Source organism: Paramisgurnus dabryanus, chromosome 23 (genome assembly GCF_030506205.2).
Source record: "Paramisgurnus dabryanus chromosome 23, PD_genome_1.1, whole genome shotgun sequence".
NCBI classification, from domain to species: Eukaryota; Metazoa; Chordata; class Actinopteri; order Cypriniformes; family Cobitidae; genus Paramisgurnus; species Paramisgurnus dabryanus.
Window position 1 is genome coordinate 15,901,021 of NC_133359.1, and position 22,491 is coordinate 15,923,511.

At 34.6% G+C, this 22,491-nt stretch overlaps 2 protein-coding genes across 5 annotated transcripts; one reads left to right on the forward strand and one right to left on the reverse strand.

Moving 5' to 3' along the window:
• On the reverse strand, window positions 1–5,503 carry LOC135753417 (uncharacterized). Its single transcript, XM_073813400.1, has 6 exons — window positions 5,337–5,503; window positions 5,011–5,128; window positions 4,825–4,906; window positions 591–666; window positions 263–380; window positions 1–145 (listed from the first exon to the last, which is right to left on the reverse strand). The coding sequence occupies exons 1-6, from the start codon at window positions 5,404–5,406 to the stop codon at window positions 70–72; spliced, it is 540 nt and encodes a 179-aa protein (XP_073669501.1). The 5' UTR covers window positions 5,407–5,503; the 3' UTR covers window positions 1–69.
• Window positions 5,504–13,282: 7,779 nt separating this feature from the next.
• uba2 (ubiquitin-like modifier activating enzyme 2) lies at window positions 13,283–22,291 on the forward strand. 4 transcript variants are annotated; one of them, XM_073813325.1, is made up of 17 exons: window positions 13,283–13,488; window positions 15,339–15,422; window positions 15,503–15,573; window positions 15,679–15,743; window positions 15,871–15,971; window positions 16,383–16,504; window positions 16,676–16,743; window positions 16,991–17,112; window positions 17,191–17,305; window positions 17,395–17,546; window positions 19,982–20,075; window positions 20,637–20,749; window positions 20,977–21,132; window positions 21,220–21,316; window positions 21,438–21,543; window positions 21,625–21,764; window positions 21,868–22,291. In XM_073813325.1, the coding sequence occupies exons 1-17, from the start codon at window positions 13,348–13,350 to the stop codon at window positions 22,062–22,064; spliced, it is 1,944 nt and encodes a 647-aa protein (XP_073669426.1). In that variant the 5' UTR covers window positions 13,283–13,347; the 3' UTR covers window positions 22,065–22,291. The 4 variants fall into 4 exon arrangements, with proteins under 4 accessions (XP_073669426.1, XP_073669427.1, XP_073669428.1 ...); XM_073813326.1 differs by having other exon boundaries at window positions 17,398–17,546; XM_073813327.1 differs by having other exon boundaries at window positions 17,191–17,290.
• The last annotated feature ends 200 nt before the right edge of the window (window positions 22,292–22,491 follow it).

Below are 22,491 nucleotides of genomic sequence, written 5' to 3' on the forward strand. Positions count from 1 at the left end.
TATTACGAATGAAACAATGAAACCGTATGATACAAATTTGCATTTGTAATGGCTGAAGCATCAGTTATATTAGGCTATTGTTATTTTCTGCAGCCAGGGCTCGTCCGGTTTCACACAAAACATGTTGCCTTTTACAGTTGTAACCCTAAGGGGGAAAATAGTTTTTGTTTATAGCGCTGGCATAAGCTTTTTAGACATTTTGTTTTCCTTTAAATAATAATAACTGTTTATTTGAAAACATAAAACATTGTAAAATACTCACACAACTGCTTTGTTTGTGCAGTATGAGCTTGTTCTCACAGCACTTTTAACTTTATCCACTGGAATTGGAAAGCCAATGAAGTTGAAACAGCAGATAGCAGGGACTGGACCTGCAAAAGCTGTTGAGAAGATAAAGAAGTTTTGTATCTGTCACACTGCAGTCTTGTAGACCATCCAATGCTAAAAAATCTTAAAATGACTATTAATGATATAAATTATCATGGACTTAAGTGCAAAGCACAGTATAATAACAAATATAAATGTTGTTTGCAGTAGCTTGATTTTGAATTATTAAGAAACAATTAAATCTACACCCAAAATAAACTTACGCTGAGCTTCAGATTTGAGGGTCGCCATCAGCATCACCCCAAGTATCAGACACACGTAAGCTGTCCTCATGATTTGATTTTAAGTTGATCTTCAGGCTTTGCTTTCGATGAGTTGCAGATGTCTGAGTCAATTACAGTCTGATTTCTCTTTTTAAATACTGTGATGCTAGATCGGAAACTAAGATCTGAGGTTTGATAAGCATCATTTTTGGCCCACCCAACTTCCTTTTGAAGGCCATGCATATCATCACATTTTTTTACAGCGAGTTTCCTGGTTCATTGCAAACAGAGGCACGAAATTTAGGTGAGAAATCATGCCGAGCATTTCATATATGTCATGGAATTGTCAGGCTTCCCCCCCACTCACCCGCAAACAATCCCAATCCTGATCACCTCATACTTACCTGTTATCCTCCAAGTTTCCGTGTTTATCTCTAGGCGTCCTTTTTGTTTGTGTTCTCTATTAATCTATCAAGCAAAGCAAAGTATTATTATTTATTTTGTGTGTGTGGGGGGGGGCTACGTACTTGTTCATTATTATTTCAATTTGCTTACCTGCTTATTCTTTCAATTATATATATATATATATATATATATATATATATATATATATATATATATATATATATATATATATATATATATATATATTACATTTAACCAGTATTAAGAATATTAATTATTTATTTTAATTATTATTTCACATATTAACTTTGAAGTATTTTTTGGTTTGCAGATGTACACGTCTTGTTCTCTTTATCAAAATATAAGATCTGTTTCCTGTCTGTCATTGATCAGAAAACCTGATAAGCTTATTATTTACAGCCCCAAAATATTGTAAAGCTATTTTCTGCATAGTGTATGTTTATGAGGATATTTATAGACATATTTTATACTTTAAAATTCATGCAAGGTATAGAAATAAAAATGTATGTGCATTTGATATTATACATTGCAGACTGATAAATGTTGGGTTGTTTTGGAATCTGTGGTTGCGTTAAATATAGATATACCCAATTGTGGGTTACTTTAAACCTAGAATGTTGTATAACCAACCCAACATGTAGAAAATGTGTTTTACTCCATGCATGAAGTTTTTTTTTTTTTTAAAGGGTCATATAAGGGTATCGATTTGGTTTGAACATTGAAGAAAGCATTAGATTAAAAGAACAAGGAAGAACATTAAAACAGCATAAACTATATTAATTAATGTATTTTTTGTTCATAAATCTTTAAACATTAAAGCAACACTATGTAGTTTTTTAACCTCTAAATATTGCCTCTAAAATTATTTCAGTGATAGAACAACTTTTAACTGGACAAATTGTACTGTTGCTGCAAGCTGAGCAGCCTCCTAGCTGCTACAAGCACACTCTGAAAGTGGCGGTGGAGGGTAGGAAACACAGCTCCGCCCCGCCCCCCCTGCCTGCAGAAGAGTGTCTGATACCAGGCACTGTTGCGCTTTTCGACCACACGGGGGAGCTGTAATTCATTTTTACTTAAGAACTACATAGTGTTGCTTTAATATGTTTGTTTGACTACATTAAAGCAACACTGTGTAGTTTCCATGTAAAATGACTTACAGCTCCCCTATGTGGTTGAAAAGCGCAACAGTGCCTGGTATCAGACACTCTTCTGCAGGCAGGGGGAGGGGCGGGGCTGTGTTTCCTACCCTCCACCGCCACTTTCAGAGTGTGCTTGTAGCAGCTAGGAGGCTGCTAAGGTTGCAGCAACAGTACAATTTGTCCAGTTAAAAGTTGTTCTATCACTGAAATAATTTTAGAGACATTATTTAAAGGTAAAAAAAACTACATAGTGTTGCTTTAACAATAAGGTCATTATAAATGGGCACAAAAAACTTTGAATTCAATGATCCAGTGGACATTACTGACTGCCAGAACAAAGCTGACAAATCTGTTTTCAAGTTAATATTGACCTGATTTGTCTGGTTTGGTTTGGTTTGGTTTGGGAGGTTGTGCTTGTCAGACCTCTAACCCATTAACCTGGAATTATATGCAACACTGAAAAAAATAACCCAATAAAATAACCCAAATTATTAATTCTAGTGATTAGGGTAAAAAATAAAGCTTTAAACGCCCAGTGAAGCAGAATGGATGGATGTTTGAGGAATAGTGAAAGGTCCAGATGTCTGAAGCAGAATCAGAACGATAAGTTAGTAAACAGAAAGTTCGTTATAAATAAGAATTTATATCCATGTCAGGTTACATTACTTTAAAATTGTCAAACATACCAAGTAATTACTAAACAGGTTAAAAAGCTTCCTATTATAATCAGAAACTCATTTTCTGCATCTCTTATGATTCATTCATGTACTATGATCCATAATAAACACATGAACACACATTATATTGACATATTGTGACATTTCAAACACATAAGTGTGAATTTTATACGTTGAGTCAATGAATAAAAATATATGACCTTGCACTTCCTCTGCCTATGTTCATGAACTTGCATTCTTGGGCCTACAACCAAATAAAACACTATCGCCCTCTTCTGGTTGTTATAGTATTACACTATATACTCTAGTAGTGTCATATTACACATCTTTAATACATTTGCTGTAATATAGCATTCATGAAGCCAACTCGTGTTCAAATACGGTGAAAATAGAAGTTTATTCCAGGTGAGGCTTTGTGACAGGACTGTCAATAGAGGAAAGACAAGTCTTGTGTCTTGTGACAAGGAAGCCCCTACACCCATTAAAAACTTGTCGCAGGCCCTGTTTATTTAAGTAAGCGCTGTCATGCAGGCTACTCTTTTTTCAAGGTTGGAGTTTATTTGAATTGAGGTTTTGTGTTTTTCGACAAGGCTGCCAAAAGAGGATGGACAACTGTCCTGTGGGAAGAAAGCCCCCATGTGCTTCTATCAACCGAGTAAATGTGAAAAAGAACAACTGCAGTAACTTAATTTTGGTAAACTGTTTTCTGCAAGCATGTGAAAAAAAAGTTCATTATGTAATAGTGGGGATAATACCGCCCCTTAACCTGCACTTTCCAACCATGTCACAGCCGTTTAGTGCAAAGATCAGCTCATTTGCATTGAACAGGACACACCCAAAAACCAACAAAGTGGCAATTTTATCATGCTATATTAAATTATCAATCTGATATTTTGAGCTTAAACTTCACATACGTACTCTGGGGACACCAAATATTTATGTTACATCTTAAAAAGGTCTTATGAAATGTCCCCTTTAAAAGATTTGTCCCGGGCCCTGTGATGGAGATAGTTAAAATAAATGGAGGCGAGTTTAAAGTTTGAGAAATGAATGGAGAAATGGTTTTCATTTGTTTGTGTATGAGAGAGATTCTGGAAGGTTCTGAGTGTTGTGTGGCGCTGGTTTGTGTATTTTTTGGGGATAATATTCACTGAAAATCTGTTTTAACACATTATTCCACACAACTAAATTATGACGATAACATTAAAACCCGTTTGATTGTAGATTTGATTTGTGCCCCATCATAGATGAAATTATACAAAATGTCATGGGTGTCAACATTAATCATTTTCTTTTAAATGCATTATGAAAGAATTATATTGTAAGATGTTGTGCACACCCTTTCAACATTTCTGTCTGCTGCCCATGTTGTTATTTTTTATTCTTGGTATTTGTATTGCGAAAAAAGGATGAAATGTTACTCAATATCCATTATCAACCTGATCCTAGCAGCTAAGTTGTATTTTTTCATATAATGGCTAGATTCAGATCTCTAGATTAAAGTTAACGGCTGGCGTAGCCCATTGGATGAGCTACAGACAGCATCATAATAAACTAATGCACTCTCAACCAATGTTAAGATCAACCATGCTTACCTTATTTTTTTTCTTTAAACATTTGTATTATTCTCATTTGTATGTTTACGGTTTTAAATCTCTAGTTGATCTCTTGTCTGTTACTGTAGGCTTTCTGCCTAATTGTAATCTGTAATCTAAAATCTGTTGTCTTTTTAATACATTTTTATTCTAATGTTAATATGCATTCATTCAAATGATGACACAAAATCAGGGGTATACGATTTTATTATTTATTGGTATTTTTAGCAGAACATATTGCTAATTATATTTTTAGGAAAGGTTGAGTGCAAAATCAAAGATGTTTAACATAATTAAAAGCAATGTAGTGCAGAAATGTACTTAGTAGAAGGGCAGATAAGGTATAAAGCAAGAAACCGTATGATATAAATTTGCATTTGTAATGACTGAAGCTTCAGTTAAATTTGTCTATTGCTATTTTCTGCAGCCAGGTCTCTTCGGGTTTCACACAAAACATGTTGCCTTTTACAGTTGTAACCCTAAGGGAGAAAATAGTTCATATTAGTCATTTTTTGTTTATAGATTTTCCCCTTTAAATAAAATAATATTTACTTGAAAACATATTTAATTGTAAAATACTCACACAACGGCTTTGTTTGTGCAAGATGAGTTTGTTCTCACAGCACTTTTAACTTTATCCACTGGAATTTGGAAGTCAATGAAGTTGAAACAGCAGGACGCAGGGATTGGAGCTCCAAAAGCTGTTGAGAAGATAAAGAAGTTTTGTATCTGTCACACTGCAGGCACATCTGATACAATGCTAAAAAATCTTAAATATTACTATTAATGATATAAATTATCATGGACTTAAGTGCAAATCATAGTATAATAACAAATATAAATGTTGTGTGCAGTAACTTGATTTTGAATTATTAAAAACAATCAAATCTACACCCAAAATAAACTTACTCTGAGCTTCAGATTTCAGGATCGCCATCAGCATCACTCCAAGTATCAGACACACGTAAGCTGTCCTCATGATTTCTGTTGTTAAGTTGATCTTCAGGCTTTGCTTTCGATGAGTTGCAGATGTCTGAGTCAATTACAGTCTGATTCCTCTTTTTAAATGCTGTGAAGCTGGATCGGAAACTAAGATCTGAGGTTTGTTAAGCATCATTTTTGACCCACCCCACTTCCTTTTTGAAGGCCATGCATATCATCACATTTTTTACACCAAGTTTCCTGGTTCTGAGCAAGAAATGCAGGTGAGAAAATCATGCATTTCATATATGTCATGGAATCGACTCCCAATCCCCAGAATACTCTCTCTATATATATATATATATATATACATATATATATATATATATATATATATACATATACATATAAATATATATATATATATATATATATATATACATATATATATATATATATATATATATATATATATATATACATATATATATATATATATATATATATATATATATATATATATATATATATATATATATATATATATATATATATATATATATATATATATATATATATATATATATATACATATATATATACATATATATATATACATATATATATATATACATACATATATATATATATATATATATATATATATATATATATATATATATATATATATATATATATATAACATCTAACCAGTATTTAGAATATTATTTATTTATTATTAATTATTTATTTTAATTAATATTCCATATATTTACTTTGAAGTAGTTTTATGTTTGCAGTTGTTCTATTTATCAAAGTATAAGATCTGTTTCCTTTCTGTCATTGGTCAGAAAACCTGATAAGCTTATTATTTACAGCCCCAAAATATTTTAAAGCTATTTTCGGCATAGTGTATCTTGTATGAGAATATTTATAGACATTTTTATAGATTTATTACATTGCAGATTGATAAAAGTTGGGTTGTTTTGGAATCTGTGGTATGGTTAAATATACCCAATTGTGGGTTTGCTTTAAACCTAGAATGTTGTATAACCAACCCAACATGTAGAAAATGTGTTTTACTCTGTGCATGAAGGTTTTTTTTAAAGGGTCATATAAGGGTATCGATTTGGTTTGAACATTGAAATAGATTAAAGTGTCTATTTGTAGACAGCGTAAGAAAGCAAAAGAACAAAGAAATAGCATATCAATTAATGCAATTTTTGTTTGCTGACAAATCTGTTTTCAAGTTAATATTGACCTGATTTGTCTGGTTTGGCTTGGTTTGGAAGGTTGTGCTTTTCAGACCTCCAACCCATTAACCTGGAATTATATATAAACTATGCGACACTGAAAAAATAACCCAATAAAATAACCCAGATTATTAATTCTAGCTTTAAGCGCAAAGTGAAGCAGAATGGATGATGGCTGGAGACATGACAGACCATAGAGCCAAAGCGGTTCTGAAAGGCTGATGGGGAGGTGGGGTTATGGGCCAGAGGAGCGATATTTCAGGACAGAGATTTCTCTCCCCCATGTCACAAAATCATGAGAGGCCAATGAGGGGATTCTCTGCCCAAGATACCCATTTATGTTATTATGTTAGTAAGCAGAAAGTATTCATTAGAATTAATATACATTTTTATGTAAACCCCTTTAAAATTGTCAAACATACCTACTTAGTAATTAGGCTACTAAACAGGTCAAAGAGCTTCCTCTTATAACCAGAAACTCATTTTCTGTATCTCTTATGAGTCATTCATGTGCTATGATCCATTATAAACACATGAACACACATTATATTGACATATTGTGACACTTCAAACACATAAGTGTTAAATTTATACATTGAGTCAATAAATAAAAATAAATGACCTTGCACTTCCTCTGCCTATGTTCATGAACTTTCTGGGCCGACAACCATACAAAACACTATCGCCCTCTTCTGGTTGTTATAGTATTACACTATATACTCTAGTAGTGTCATATTACACATTTTTAATACATTTGTTGTAATAAAGTATTCATGTAGCCAACTCGTGTTCAAATACGATGCAAATAGGAGTTTATTCCAGGTGAGGTTTAGTGTTTATGACAGGATTGTCAGTTTTTGCTGTTTCATTTTCGCTGGTGTTTTCACACATGTTGTAGTCTAACACACACATTTTCGTTTATGTTCACCGCATTAACACACCTAAGTGTTTTGAAGAGTCTTGTGGTTTGTAGGTGTGATGGAAAATGGAGGTGAGTTTAAAGTTGAGACATGAATTGAGAAATGGTCTTCATATATTTGTGTATATGAGAGAGATTCTGGAAGGTTCTGGGTGTGTTTGTGTATTGTGTATCTATTAAAATCTCTTTTAAAGGGATATAGTTCACCCAAAAATGACAATTTTGTCATTTTTTTCTCACCCTCGTGTTGTAAATCTGTATGATTTTTTTTTCTGATGAACACTAAAGAAGATATTTTGATAAATTATGGTAAGCACACAGCTGATTGTAACCATTGACTTCCATGATAGGAAAACAAATATTATTGAAGTATTGTGATAAATGATGTAGAAGATACTTTGATAAACAGTTGATGATACCCACTGATTTCTATCATATTTGTTTTCATATTATAGAAGTCAATGGTTACAATCAGCTGTGTGCTTACTGCTTACCATCATTTATCAAAATATCTTATTTTGTGTTCATCAGAATACAGGTTTAAAACAACATGAGGATCAGAAAATGATGACAGAATATAAAGGAGAAAGGTGATGACAGAAGTTTTTTGGGTGAACTATCCCTTTAACGCCTACACATTATTGCAAACAGCTAAATTCTGACAATAACATTTCAATGTTTTTAAAACCATTTGATCATAGATTTGATTGTGCCTCATCATATATTTAATTGTGCCCCATAGTAGATGACATTATACACAATGTCATGGGTGTCAACATTAATCATTAAGTCATTTTTGATACGCATTATGAAATATTATATTGTATGATGTTATTTTATAAGCAGTGCACATCCTTTCAACGTTTCTGTCTGCTGCTCATGTTGTTATTTTTTATTCTTGGTATTTGTATTGTAAAAAAAGAGTGAAATGTTACTTAATCTCTTTTCTCAACCTGATCCGAGAGCAGTTTAGTTTTATTTTTGCATATAAAGATCTCCAGATTAAAGTTGACGGCTGGCGTGTTGGATGAGCTATACACACAGCAACGTAATAAACTAATGCACAAACTTTCAACCAAAGTTAAGATCAACCAAGCTTACCTGATTTTTTTTCTTTAAACATTTTTATTATTCTCATTTGTATGTTTACGGTTTTAAATCTCTAGTTGTTCTCTCGTCTGTCACTTGTAGGCTTTCTGCCTAATTGTACATTATTATGAGATGTTATGCTATTTCCAAAGTCTGTTGTCTTTTTAATACATTTTTATTCTAATGTTAATATGCATGCATTCAAATGATGACAAAATTCAGAGATAAGATTTTATTATTTATTGGCTTGTCAGCATAACATATTGCAAAATAGTCATATCTTTAGGACAGTTTGAGTGCAAAAGTGTTTTTTTCATAATGCAACTTATAATGCAAAGAAGTGCAAAAATGTATTTAATAAGAAAGAACAGATATAAAGCAATGAAACAGTATGATTCAAAATTGCATTTGTAATGGCTGAAGCATCAGTTATATTAGGCTATTGCTATGTTCTGAAGCCAGGTCTCTTCGGGTTTCACACAAAACTCGTTGCCTTTTTCAGTTGTAACCCTAAACGGGAAGAAGAGTTCATCGTAATCATGTTTATAGCGTTGACATGAGCTTTTTAGACATTTTGTTTCCCTTTAAATAAAAAAATATATATATTATTTATTTTTTAAACATTTAATTGTAAAATACTCACACAACGCCTTTGATTGAGCAAGATGAGCTTGTTCTCTCGGCACTTTTAATTTTATTCACTGGAATTGGGAAGCCAATGAAGTTGAAACAGCAGGTCGCAGGGACTGGACCTGCCAAAGCTATTGAGAAGAAAAATAAGTTTTATATCTGTTACACTGCAGTCCTGTAATTTGCACAAGAGACCATCCAATGCTAAAAATGATTTAATATATATAATTAATTAATTATATTCTTAAGAAACAATCAAACTACAAATAAACTTACGCTGAGCTTCAGATTTCAGGGTCGCCATCAGCATCAGCCCAAGTATCAGACACACGTAAGCTGTCCTCATGATTTCTGCTGTAAAGTTGATCTGCAGGCTTTGCTATGAGTTGCAAATGTCTGAGGCAATTACAGTCTGATTTCTCTTTTTAAATGCTGTGTATAATGATGCTAGATAGGAAACTAAGATCTGAGGTTTGATAAGCACTGGTATTTTTTGGCCCTCCCCCTCCTCCTTTTTGAAGCCCATGCACATTTTTAACACCAAGTTTCCTTGTTCTTTGCAAACAGAGATAGCAAGATGATAAAATGTAGGTGCGAAAATCATGCAATGCACTTCGACCATTTGCTGACAGTATGGTTTATATCTGATGCACACTAAAAAAGAATACATTTTTAGGCTTACATTCATATATGAATATGTGTGCATTACGTTTTATGGTATTTATAACTATAGGAAAGTGCAATAAATGATGTGATACATTAATGCACAAATGCTACATAAAATAGTATTCTTAATTACATCTAACCAGTATTAAAAAAAAGTAAATCTTTATTTTAACTCATTAACATTTGCTTTGAAGTATTTTTTGGTTTGCATATGTACACGTCTTGTTCTCTTTATCAAACTATAAGATCTGTTTCCTGTCTGTCATTGGTCAGATAAACCGCTGAGCTTATTATTTACAGCCCCATAATATTCAAAGTAAATCTTCGGCATACTGTACTTGTATGAAGATACTTCTAGACATATTTTATAGATTATTCATAATTCATGCAAAGTATAGATATAGAAATGTGCAATTGTATAGTTACATATATAACACATTGCATACAATCTGAAAAATTTGGGGGTGGATTGATCTGCAATCTATGCTCGGATCAAATGTGGATTAACCCTATTGTGGGTTGTATAAATATAAAATGTTGTTAAACCAACTTATGTGTAAGAAAATGTGTCTTACACTGGAGGGTTTGAAGAGGCCGCATTAGGGTGTTGGTTTGGTTTGAACATGAAGTGGTTAAAGTGTCTATTTGTAGACAGCGTGAGAAAGCATTCGATATTTCAAAGAACATAAATACAGCATATAAACTATTTTAATTTATGCAATTTGAGTATTTTACATTGCGTACATTAACATTAACAATTAAGTCTTAATGCATAAGGTGTAGCCTATTGATTTTGAACTAAATGAACATTACGGACTGTCAAACCAAAACTGATAAATCTATTTTCAATAACACTTAATATTGATCTGATGTATCTGGGTTGGCTTGGTTTGGGGGGGTTGCACTTTTCATTGTTCACAACCCAACCTCTAACCCATGAAACCAGGGTAAAACTATGAAACTCTGATAAAAAAAACAACCCACTGAAATAACCCAAATGATTCAATCCATTGATTAGGGAAAATGAAACAACCCAACATATTTTAGTATTTTTTTTAAGTTTAATAAGCCTTCACATTGTTTGTGAATAGCACATTTTTGTATTTACTGGTAAAGTCATTCTTGTAAATTCATGGTAATTAACCGAAATTAAAGTGGGAAGTTCTTCATGTCTCCGGCATGTAAATAAAGCTTTAATACAAACCACTGTTGCCCTGCAAATAGAAGGTGATGCACATCAGCTTAACATTTCTGCAGCCTGTATATGGCAAGCTGCGAACTTTCTTTAGGGTGTTATATGACTTTGGCCTGTGGTCTGTCTTATAACATATACGCCTCACTTTAACTTGATCTGTAGCAATAGATTTATATCAGTTGATTTAATACTATAACCTATGTAAATGTGTGTGAATATATTATAAGAGACAAGGTTTTAAGTTTTCAGTAAAAATTGTTGTTTTGTTTGTTTCAGTCCAGTTTTAACCCCCTCTTAAATTATAATGATTTTGTTAAACTTGAGATAAAATTGCAATAGAATCACATTTTTGGTAATATACAAGTTATAAACCACAGACATAAATGTTATCACAACGGTAAACTATATGATACATTTGTTTTACTGACTTGTGGAAAGGGTATTTTGCCCATGCAAGTGAACTTGGTATTGTAGTATTGGTATTACAACATATCAGTACTTATCAATCTGAAGTGCTGTATTTAATGCATCAGACAAATAAAGCCAAACGTGGTATGCAAGCACGTGAACGCAATATGAAAATGTGTCAGGGTGCAATACATAACCATACTTGCAGAAAAAGTTTTCTGTCCTTTAACCTGAATCAGATTAATTCAAAAGAACATCACACGCCCCCTCAAGAAACCACAAACAGTTTCTTTAACTGTGGTAAGTGACACCTACGTGAAATGTTGACTTGGCTTTAGGTAAATGTGAATCATTTGTCTTAATGCTGAGTAAAAATATACCCCAGTTTACAATGTGCAAACCAGACGCCAGTCATGAAGGCATACGCATTTGTTTGGAGATTTGACTCACTGTATTTGCCTTCTAGGTTTTTCAGACCTAAACTTTTTAGTCAGTGTTTCAGTGAAGTGCATTGAAAATGACATGATGCAATATCAATACAAAATCATTGACTTTCAGTCAGTAAACAAAGAATGATTTTTAGCTATTTTCTCTTTGACTCATACTGGTTATGTTCTGTGCTAATATTTTAAAATACTTTAATCCTTACACCTGACCTAACCCTTATTAAAAATCATTTTTTATTGAGTGACTAAAAGTCAATGATTTTGTATTGATATTGCATCATGTCGTTTTCAGTGCATACTTGAATTGACATGCATTTCTGGATGTTAATTCTAGTAGAAATTATTTCTTAACATGTGTGTTGGGGGATTTTACTCATGGAAACTGTCTCCACGACCGGGGTGTAACCTGGCCTTCACATACACTCAGCATCTTTATTCTGCGAATCCCCCTCATGTGAAACAGCACCTATATTCACAACTGGTTTGTGGTGGATTTTTGCTGAGCAACCGCACTTTCATGTTTTCCATTTCCTTCATCTGACTTTATATAAATTATGTGCGAAGAGTTATCAAAAGTAATAAAATAAACAATTATAAAGAAATGAATAACACTGTCATAAATACAAAGGTAGCCTATTACAATATATTTCATTTACATTTATTCATTTAGCAGACACAGTGAAGATACAAGAAGCGAGTCATCGTGAAGAGGCAACAAGAAGTGCTCACAATACAAGTTAACAAAACATTTATTGTTAATATATACATACTAATAAACTACTACTAATAATATAATAAAATAATAAAACTACCCTATGTAGTAAATTAATAAATGTAAATACAAAAGTAATTCAGTATATTAAACAAAGTTATAAATATACTGAATTTATATTTACTATAAATAACTTTTTTATAATATATAAAATGTTTTATATTGAAGTATACTGTAGTATATTGCGGTAATTATACTGTATAGTATAGGCTAATTACTATAGTGTTCTGTATTTAACTAAACTGTGGTAAATACTTTAATATTAACTATAGTATCTAGGATTTATACTACAGTTTGTTTTAGTAGTAATTAAAGTTATAAAAACTATATATGGCATATATAAACGTATACAGTAGTATTTTCTTATGCGGATTGATTCATATTCATGAAAATAATATTCCGTTTAATGATTTATTTATTTATCTTTGTGGTGTTTTTTATAATAAGTTTTCGAAAAATAAAGCTCCTCCAGCTCAGCCACACCAACAGAGGGCGCAATCAAAACCATGACGGGCCTTTTTCCGCAGCGGTTTGAAGCATCTGCGCATGCGCACCAGCGGCGCGTCTCTTCCCTCCCTGAAGGATCAAACCGCCGCTCGTCCGCGAAAAGCCGAGCCGACAATGGCACAACTGGTGGGACCTCTGCGCAAAGAGCTCGCCGACTCCCTCTCCTCCTGCCGGGTGCTGGTGGTCGGTGCGGGGGGCATCGGCTGCGAGCTCCTGAAAAACTTGGTCCTCACTGGCTTTAAGAATATTGAAGTGGTAAGTTGGAGAAAGGCGGACTCTCTTTGTGCTGGACGCGTTAGGCCCCGTTATCACGCGATCCCCGTTTAGAATCAACTGAGGAACAAAACGAGTGGCGCGCTTTAATTTCCACGTTGCCTTAAGCATTTTAAGGTCTAGTGTTGTTTATTTCATCATAGACGCGAATATCTGCGTTCCCCCTTGGCGCCATATTCTGTCTCCTGCTATGAAAAAAATATAGAAACCATCATAGTATTTTTATGGTTATAGTAGTTGTATTGTTTTTAATGGCTACTACAATAGTGTCTGTGAGTCTATATAATATTGGTAATGTTTTTGGGTTCTCTTGGTGAAATGTTATCTGATGAATGGGAACCAACAGACACCATTAAATCCCACTGGAATAAGAAACAAAACACTGTTTGGAAAACACTGGGTACACGTGTCATGCTAATGCACTGTTTATGCACCACAGACAGACCAGCAGTATTACGTTATTACAGTATTTTAGACGAAGATAAGATGATCTGCTAAAACATTTGTCTTGTATGTTTTTGCATGCTGCTGTCATGTTGACAGGAGAGGTTTAAATTTGGTATTTGATGTGTCTTCATATACAGTATTTTCCAAACCTGAGAACTTAATGTGAGATTAGCTGTCAAAATATTTTCCGTATTAGTTAAAGCATGATGTTTCTACTTTTATTTGGTTGTAAAACTGATTTTCAATTAATCTGTAGGATTTTATATGTAACCCCATTCAAACAGCACTCTGGTCCCAAAACATTCCCGTAAATTTGGCAGAGAGGCTTCTGTGTGAACACAAACCCATCCCGAAAATGTTCTGGGATTGCTCCCGTAAAGAGGACCTAGTCTTCCATAATCTGATTGGCTGACGCATGCGTTGCTGCTTGAAAAGTTGAAAAATTTTCAACTTCTGTCGTGGGCAACAACATTGATGCGGCGCCGACGGATCCACAATTCAGTTTGGCAATGCATGATGTCACCCATTAAGAGTGAATGGGAAGCGTTAACGCTTACGCCCTGTGTGAATGCACCGTAAGGGGTATCCCGTAGCAAAGACGTGGCTTTTTGATACAGGGATTTAAGCGCAGATCAACATTCACGGCAAGTGATTTCTGCAAATTGGCCAAACGCAGAGATCAGGGCGCTCGTCACTATCTGCGCTGAAGTGGAGATCATTCACCAGCATGGCAGAACAACACATTATGCGCTACTTTATGATCTTGTCATTAAAAAAATGCAAGTGTGTTGTTTTTCGAGAGCAGAATCACGGGTAATAAGCAAACATCATATGCTGTATGAAAACCTACCAAGTGCAGGACTTTAAACACGTCACGTGTCCCTATGGGAGCTTTACGGCATTTGTGTGATTGCACGCACAGATTCCAAAAAATCATTGGCAGTGTGAATGAACCAAAAATCAAACGATCCCGGGAAAATTCTGGATGCATTTTACGTGTACTTCCCGTAATCTCTGTGTGAGAAGGGCTTAAGTCCCTTTAACGGGAGCAATCCCAAAACATTTATGGGACGTGTTTGTGTTCACACAGAAGCCTCTTTAGACCTTTTTTTGGGACTAAAGTGCTGTGTAAATGGAGTTATATATAAAATCCTCCAGAATAATTGAAAATCTGGTCAGGTTTACAACCCACCAATGTATTTTTGGCTATTGCTACAAATATACCTTTGCTACTTATTGCTGGTTTTGTGGTCCAGGGTCACATATATGATTGAACAAAGCCCTTTGTAGGAACGTGTTCTATAAAATCACTTTTAAAAGTCGTGGAAAGGTTAAGGCACCTTTTGATGTATTAATATTTTGTTTCTCATTTGTCTTTTTTCCAGATTGACCTGGACACCATTGATGTAAGCAACCTTAACAGGCAGTTCCTGTTTCAAAAGAAACATGTTGGCAAGTCCAAAGCTCAGGTAAATGGCAATACTGAGCTCAGGTTACAAATTAATCATTTATGTGTGCCAGTCTCCAATCAATTATCAATGTGTTTCAGGTTGCCAAGGAGAGCGTACTGAGATTTTGCCCATCTGCGAGTATCACTGCCTATCATGACAGCATCATGAAGTGAGTCCTGTTATGTTACAGCCAAGGGTTAGGTGTTATATTAACAGTTGTATGCCATTAAAATATCCGATGTCGTGTTTAATATGATTTCTGTGCTTTTCACAGCCCCGACTACAATGTGGAGTTCTTCAGGAATTTCCAGCTCGTCATGAATGCTTTGGATAACAGAGGTACATCATGTTCTCTTAAGCTAAATGTTTTACATAAATATTTAATCTGAACCCATGACCTTGGCATTGTTATCTCTGTACTCCACCAATAAAGCACATTAAAAATGTGTTTTTGTTGTTTTTGCAGCGGCCAGAAATCACGTCAACAGAATGTGTTTGGCAGCAGACATTCCTCTCATTGAAAGTGGCACGGCGGGGTATCTGGGACAAGTTACGGTTATCAAGAAGGTAAGGCACATATCTTACAACAGCTGGTAGATTTTGGACAAACTATACAGATATTATGGCATGTTCCCTGCAAAGTAAAAAGCCATCTTTTTTGTAGTTAGTAAATGTGGAGCTCAAGATGCATAAAAGATGCTTATCGTCACTTCCGCCATAACTGAGTTGACGATATAAACCAAATGCACATCTTATACGCTCATCAAATATTTTTTACAGCCTCGGTTTGTGTGCAGAGTCTAATAAAAATGCTAGTTTTACAAGAACACATTTTAGATGCACTTAGAGGGTTTTGCATCTGATGTAAAGTTGGCAGTCGTGTTCATTCAAATTAGCTTGCAATGCATTTAGGGTATACATTGTATTATAATGTGCCATTGAGCTGGAACAATGCAATAAAATTTTTGCCAACCGCAGGGTCAGACGGAGTGCTACGAGTGCCAGCCTAAACCTACACAGAAAACCTTCCCAGGATGCACCATTCGCAACACACCATCCGAACCCATTCACTGCATCGTGTGGGCCAAATATCTCTTCAAGTAAGTCTTGAATAACATCTGTCATGCCATAAAATTAAGAATTAAGTTTCTTGACACACATACTACAGCACGTGGTATTTGTTGGAGGATAAGTGATACAACTTTGGTCTTAAAAGCTTAAATAATTATTGTCCTTTGGATGTAATTGGTATTCCCAACATGTGTCCACAGTCAGCTGTTTGGAGAAGAGGACGCGGATCAGGAAGTTTCGCCTGACACAGCCGATCCAGAGGCTGCTTGTAAGTAGTCACGCACTTAACAACAACTTGCTTTATTTACAAGACTAAGACAAAATTAGATTTTTTTTACACATTTTTTAAAGTAAAAGACAGATTGCAACCACTGTCAAAGGTTTTGCCACTAACTTGTGTGCACATATGGTGAGACAACTTTTCACCTCAACGAGAAATAGTTTTAATATCACACCCCGGTAACTAAGTCTTCATTGTTGCGTTATGTCTTATTTCTGACTTTGTGTGGCTGCAGGGAACCTCGCAGACGCAGCGGCTCGAGCTACAGCCTCCGATCAGGATGGAGACATCAAACGTGTGTCCACTAAAGATTGGGCTCGCTCGACAGGCTATGATCCTGTCAAAGTCTTCAATAAGGTGCAGTAACTAATTTTTTTTAGTTGTTTTGTGTGTATGTTTTACAGGTGATTTAACTTTTCCCGTTGCTCATTTCAGCTTTATAAAGATGACATCATGTATCTGTTGACTATGGATAAGTTGTGGAAAAAGAGGAAAGCCCCGATACCTCTCGACTGGACTGAGATCCAGCAACTGGGTAAGGTTTTAGTAAGTGAGTTAATGTAAATGTGGGTTATAATAAGCTGTAACATTAATAATGTTTAGCATCAGTGTTACTTGATTCTGTTTTGTGTGTATAAGCAGGTTCTCAGGAGGAAGTCTGTGGAGCTGGTCTGAAGGACCAGCAGGTGTTGGACGTTCAGGGTTACGCTCAGCTTTTCCACCATAGTGTGGAGACTCTCAGATCTCAGCTGGCAGAGAAGGGTGATGGTGCAGAATTGGTTTGGGACAAGGTGAGCTCCCACAAATAGTTTTGAACATTAAGGGATGGTTTCCAGTACAAGGTTTAGATTAATACAGGACTAGGACATGTAAGTAGTTTTTACTAACATATCTTACTGGTGTGCATCTTGAGACAAAACACAGGCATTGATCTATGTTGAGATATGTCTTTACTAGGGTTGTCAAAAGTAACACGTTAGTATCGCGTTTATGTAAGTTCATTTTAACACATTTTATTAATGTGCGATTAACGCCAACGCTCATTTTCTCTTTGACTTTTGGCCTAGCATGTTGTTAGATAAATTGAGATGTAGCCTTAGACAGTAAATAGTCATTAAATGTCTAAAATTATCTTTATTATCGTACGTTTTCTGGGGGTGTACCGTCCTAAATGCTTAATTAATCTTAAAAACGATCTTCCTCGTGCTGACTGACACATTTAAAGCATGCACGCATACATGCACACATAGACAAAATGTACAGTTTCAAAAATATCTGTTTTGATAAGAATTCACACCGATATAATCTGTTATGTCTTAATCTTCCTGTTATGTTCAAATTTTAGTAACACTTGGGGTCAAATTGACTTAAATATTTGCGTAATAACTTTCAAATAAAATTGTAGGAAAAACAACTTTTTTTATATATACATAAATTGTTTATTTAATAGATTCACTTCTATAAAGGCTTATTTTTTATAGCACAAAAATTTAGAGTATATTTAATGAAAAATTAAAAGTAGTATAATAAATAAAAAATATATAACTTATTTTATTTGAGAACAATTATACCAGTTTTTCACACATCAATGGTAAAAAACACTCATTAGATCAGTTTTACACACACGTTGTGTGTACTGTACATTTATATACTTGGCAGACACTTTTATTCAAAGTGACTAAAGGTAACTTTAAGTCAAAAAGTATCAAGGAAAAGTCAAATAGTAGTAGGTTTGAAAAACACTTAGCATATTTTTCAGAGATGTAAAAGTCGCTTTGGGGGGCCAATTTGACCCCAAACATAATAGGAGGGTTAAGTATATAGGGAAAATATCTGGGCCCGTATTCATAAAGAATCTTAATGCAAAAAGTAGCTCCTAGTGACGCAATTCTAAGAAAATTCTTAGAAATGTGGGCGTTTACTCTTAGAATTAAAGAAAAAATCCTAGTAAAGATGCTTTCTGTATTACTTTTTTCTTAACCCTTAACAGAGGTCTTAAGGTCTTAAAAATGCAACTATGCAGAAAAAATGATTTAGGTCTGTTACAGACGTCTATAAAACAAAGTTATCACACTTGGACAAACAACCAATCACAGTCTTCAAAAGATTGCGTCACACGTAGCAACGGGGTCAACCCCGCCTCCTCACTAAGATAAACGTTTTTGTCTTTTCCTTACTCAGAGTTAATCTCAGTTCAGTCCAGAATAGCTCTTAAGCTAAGACTCCTACGTAAAGGTTTTTAAGCTAAATTGAGAGTTTTCAGAGAGGACTCTTAGAATCTTCATGAATACGTGCCCTGATATGTAACATTTTTATTAGGTCCTAGCATTATACACAATGGGTCGGTTTCCCAGACAGGTATTAGTTTAGTCCTAGACTAAAATAAATGTAAGAGCTGTCATTACACTGACATATCTTAAAATACGTCAGTGCCCTTTGTTTGCCTGTGCCCTTTATTGCCTCAAAATGCACACAAGTAATGTTTTTAGTATGACATGTTTGTTATAATTAATGATATTTTTTAATTAAACTACGGTCTGGTCCTGGCTTCCAGGGAAACCACCCCTAGATCTTAAAGCTGTCTGTCTCAATGGCAATCAAACAATAAAAGTATTTAAAAAAAAGTTTAACATATATTGATATTGTTTTTGACTTTGTGTGTGCTAAATCTTTTAATTTACTACAAATTACCAGTGATTTTAAGGTATGAATGCTGTGATTTTGTTTTTGAGCCTTTAACTGGATTTTTTTTTTTCAAAATAGTTTTTGTTTACTCTTTCCCTCATAATAAACATACATTTGCATAAAGCACCCATATTTGTCCATGCCCATGTAGAGTATTAAATGTGTTAAATTAAGGTAAATCTAGAATGGATAAAAATATGTGATTAAGTTGCTATTAATCACGAGTTAACTAGATAAAATCTTTTAATCAATTAACAGCCATAGTCAGTAGAAAATGTTTTTGGGCTGAACATGCATTTTTAATCTGGGACGAGAATAAGCCCTTTCTGGGAAACCGCCCATCATTGTATCAAGAATGAAACTAGTACATTTAATTTAGAAACTTTGTAAGGCATGTTACATCGTAGCTATATCAGTGTTGCTTTAATTTTGACATTTTAATTGTCAAATTTGTGAAATAGTAATGAAGTTAATAATGTGCATCTTAAAAAAAAAGCTGTTTAGGTGGTCAATGTAACAAATGAATTGTGTCTGATTTCAGGACGACCCTCCAGCTATGGATTTTGTCACGGCAGCCGCAAACCTGCGAATGCACGTCTTCAGCATGAACATGAAAAGCCGCTTTGATGTCAAATGTAAGTTTGAGAGGTTCTTTGATATGAAAAATTTTATTCTGACTTTTGAGGTGAAATTTTAAAGCACAATAAATTTTACAGCAGAATATAGTACTATAAACATTTTGAATGGTTGAATTATTTTTTTAGGTTACTTAAGTTTATATGACGCATTTAAAAAGGAATGATAGCAGGATATTAACTAGACTATTTAAATATACACTAGTCAGCATTTAAAGTGGATCAAACAAGTTGCCCTAAAACCAAAATGTTTATTTATTCTTGTCAACTTTGAATTTTTTTGATCCACATTAAATGTTGACAAGTGTATATGGAGGTTTTAAAGTTTGTTATAAACAGGAAACAATAAAAGGCTTAAAATGGATATAAAGGATTTTTTGACATTTAATAAAATAAACGTCAGTATAGTTTATTGTACTTTTCTTGGTCTTAGTAAAGATGTTTTAGTACATTCATTTACAAACCTTTTAGAATGACAAAGAAACAAGAGGCAACTAAAATATTTAGATGATAGTTTAATAACTACGAATGTTGTATCAATTTTTCCCTTTTTTTATATAGCAATGGCTGGGAACATCATTCCAGCGATAGCCACCACTAACGCCGTCATCGCCGGTCTTATTGTATTGGAGTCGCTGAAGATTCTTAACTCAGACTTTGAACAGTGTCGCACGGTGAGTTTGCGGTGATGCAGATTGGATTGATGCACATCTGCAGATAAAAATCAGAAACTAGAGAAGTGTGACCTCAATTGGATCATTTCTTCAACACCTTTTTTTTTTTTTGCGGTGGGGAAAGTGGCATCTCAGAAACTTTTTCTGCCCTCAAAGTAGTTTGTCATTAGCAGTGTGAAGAACCTGTAGTTATGATTTATTTTTCTTGCTGTTTTGCATTGCTTTAGATCTTTTTAAACAAGCAACCCAATCCCAGGAAGAAGCTCCTGGTTCCATGTGCGCTGGACCCTCCCAATCCAAACTGTTACGTGTGCGCCAGCAGACCCGAGGTCACGGTCAAACTTAATGTGCATAAGACCTTTGTGCTTGCTCTCCAGGACAAGGTAACAACCTTATTTAATTTTTTTTATTTAGTGTTTGGGTTGGCACACTTCTGTTTCTCACACACATCTGCATTATTCCTTTTTTAGATATTGAAGGAAAAATTTGGCATGGTGGCACCAGATGTACAAATTGAAGATGGAAAGGGAACGATCCTAATCTCGTCTGAGGAAGGAGAGACTGAAGGTTGTAATTCAGCACATTGCTGCAGTTCATAAGTCTGCCACTAGAGGGCATTCGTCTTATTAACTAAACCTCAACTCTAAGTGTTGTGTTGATATTTTGGTCTCTCTCTTTCCTTTCGTAGCAAACAATAACAAGTTTTTGTCCGACTTTGGGATTCGAAACGGGAGCCGTCTTCAAGCTGATGACTTCTTGCAGGATTACACACTTCAGGTCAACGTACTTCACAGGTCAGTGTGTGTCTAAAAAGCTAGAAATGTGACTTTTTACTAGTTTTCTCAAACTTGTAAATGCATTTTATGTTGTTGTAGTGAGGAGTTAGAAAAAGATGTGGAGTTTGAAGTGGTGGGTGACGCGCCAGATAAGGCGCCAGCACAAAGTGCACCAGAGGAGGGGAAAAGCATTACCAATGGTAAAAATGACTCTGACCAGCCTTCTACCTCATCTAAAGGTAAGACCAGCATGGGTTTAGTTTACCCAAAACTAAATGCCGTTCCAAATCATTCTCTTTTGGGTATTTGTAAGTAATTCAACTTTTTTTCTTCTGTTTTTAGCCATTGCAGAGGATGATGATGTCCTTATTGTAGACTCCGATGAAGAACCGTCCTCAAGCACCATGGAAGTTGCACCGGAGACCAGTAACCGCAAGAGGAAACACCACGATGCTGAAACGGACGATGCTGCGTCCAAGCGCAAACGCGTAGACCAACAGCCAGCTGAAGACGATGATGACATCATCGCTCTAGACTAACATTCATTCATGATGTTTCCCAACCCCAATAGAGGATTTTCCTTCATTTGTATTTTCGTATGAATTCTCTTACCAACATGTAAATATATCTGTACAAAACGGTTCACGTTCAGTGGATGTCTTTTTTTCTCCTCCTGTTCTTTGTTTCATGGGAACAGAAAATAGCTGATTTCTGAACTGCACTCTGTTAGATTTTTCTCTGATGGATAAAATGCTTTTCAACTTTTTTACAATGCGTGTGTCCTGGTGTTTTGCCATGTTTAGAAAAGCTGGAAAAAAAGTGCTCATGGCATTTTCATCTATATTCCATATTTATTGCAGATTGTTTCTCAACCAACCTTTGTATTATTTGAAATCACCAATTTATTTTACAGTATAGTTGTGTTACTGTATCAACCGTTGCATTGCTTGAGCACCACAACCAAAA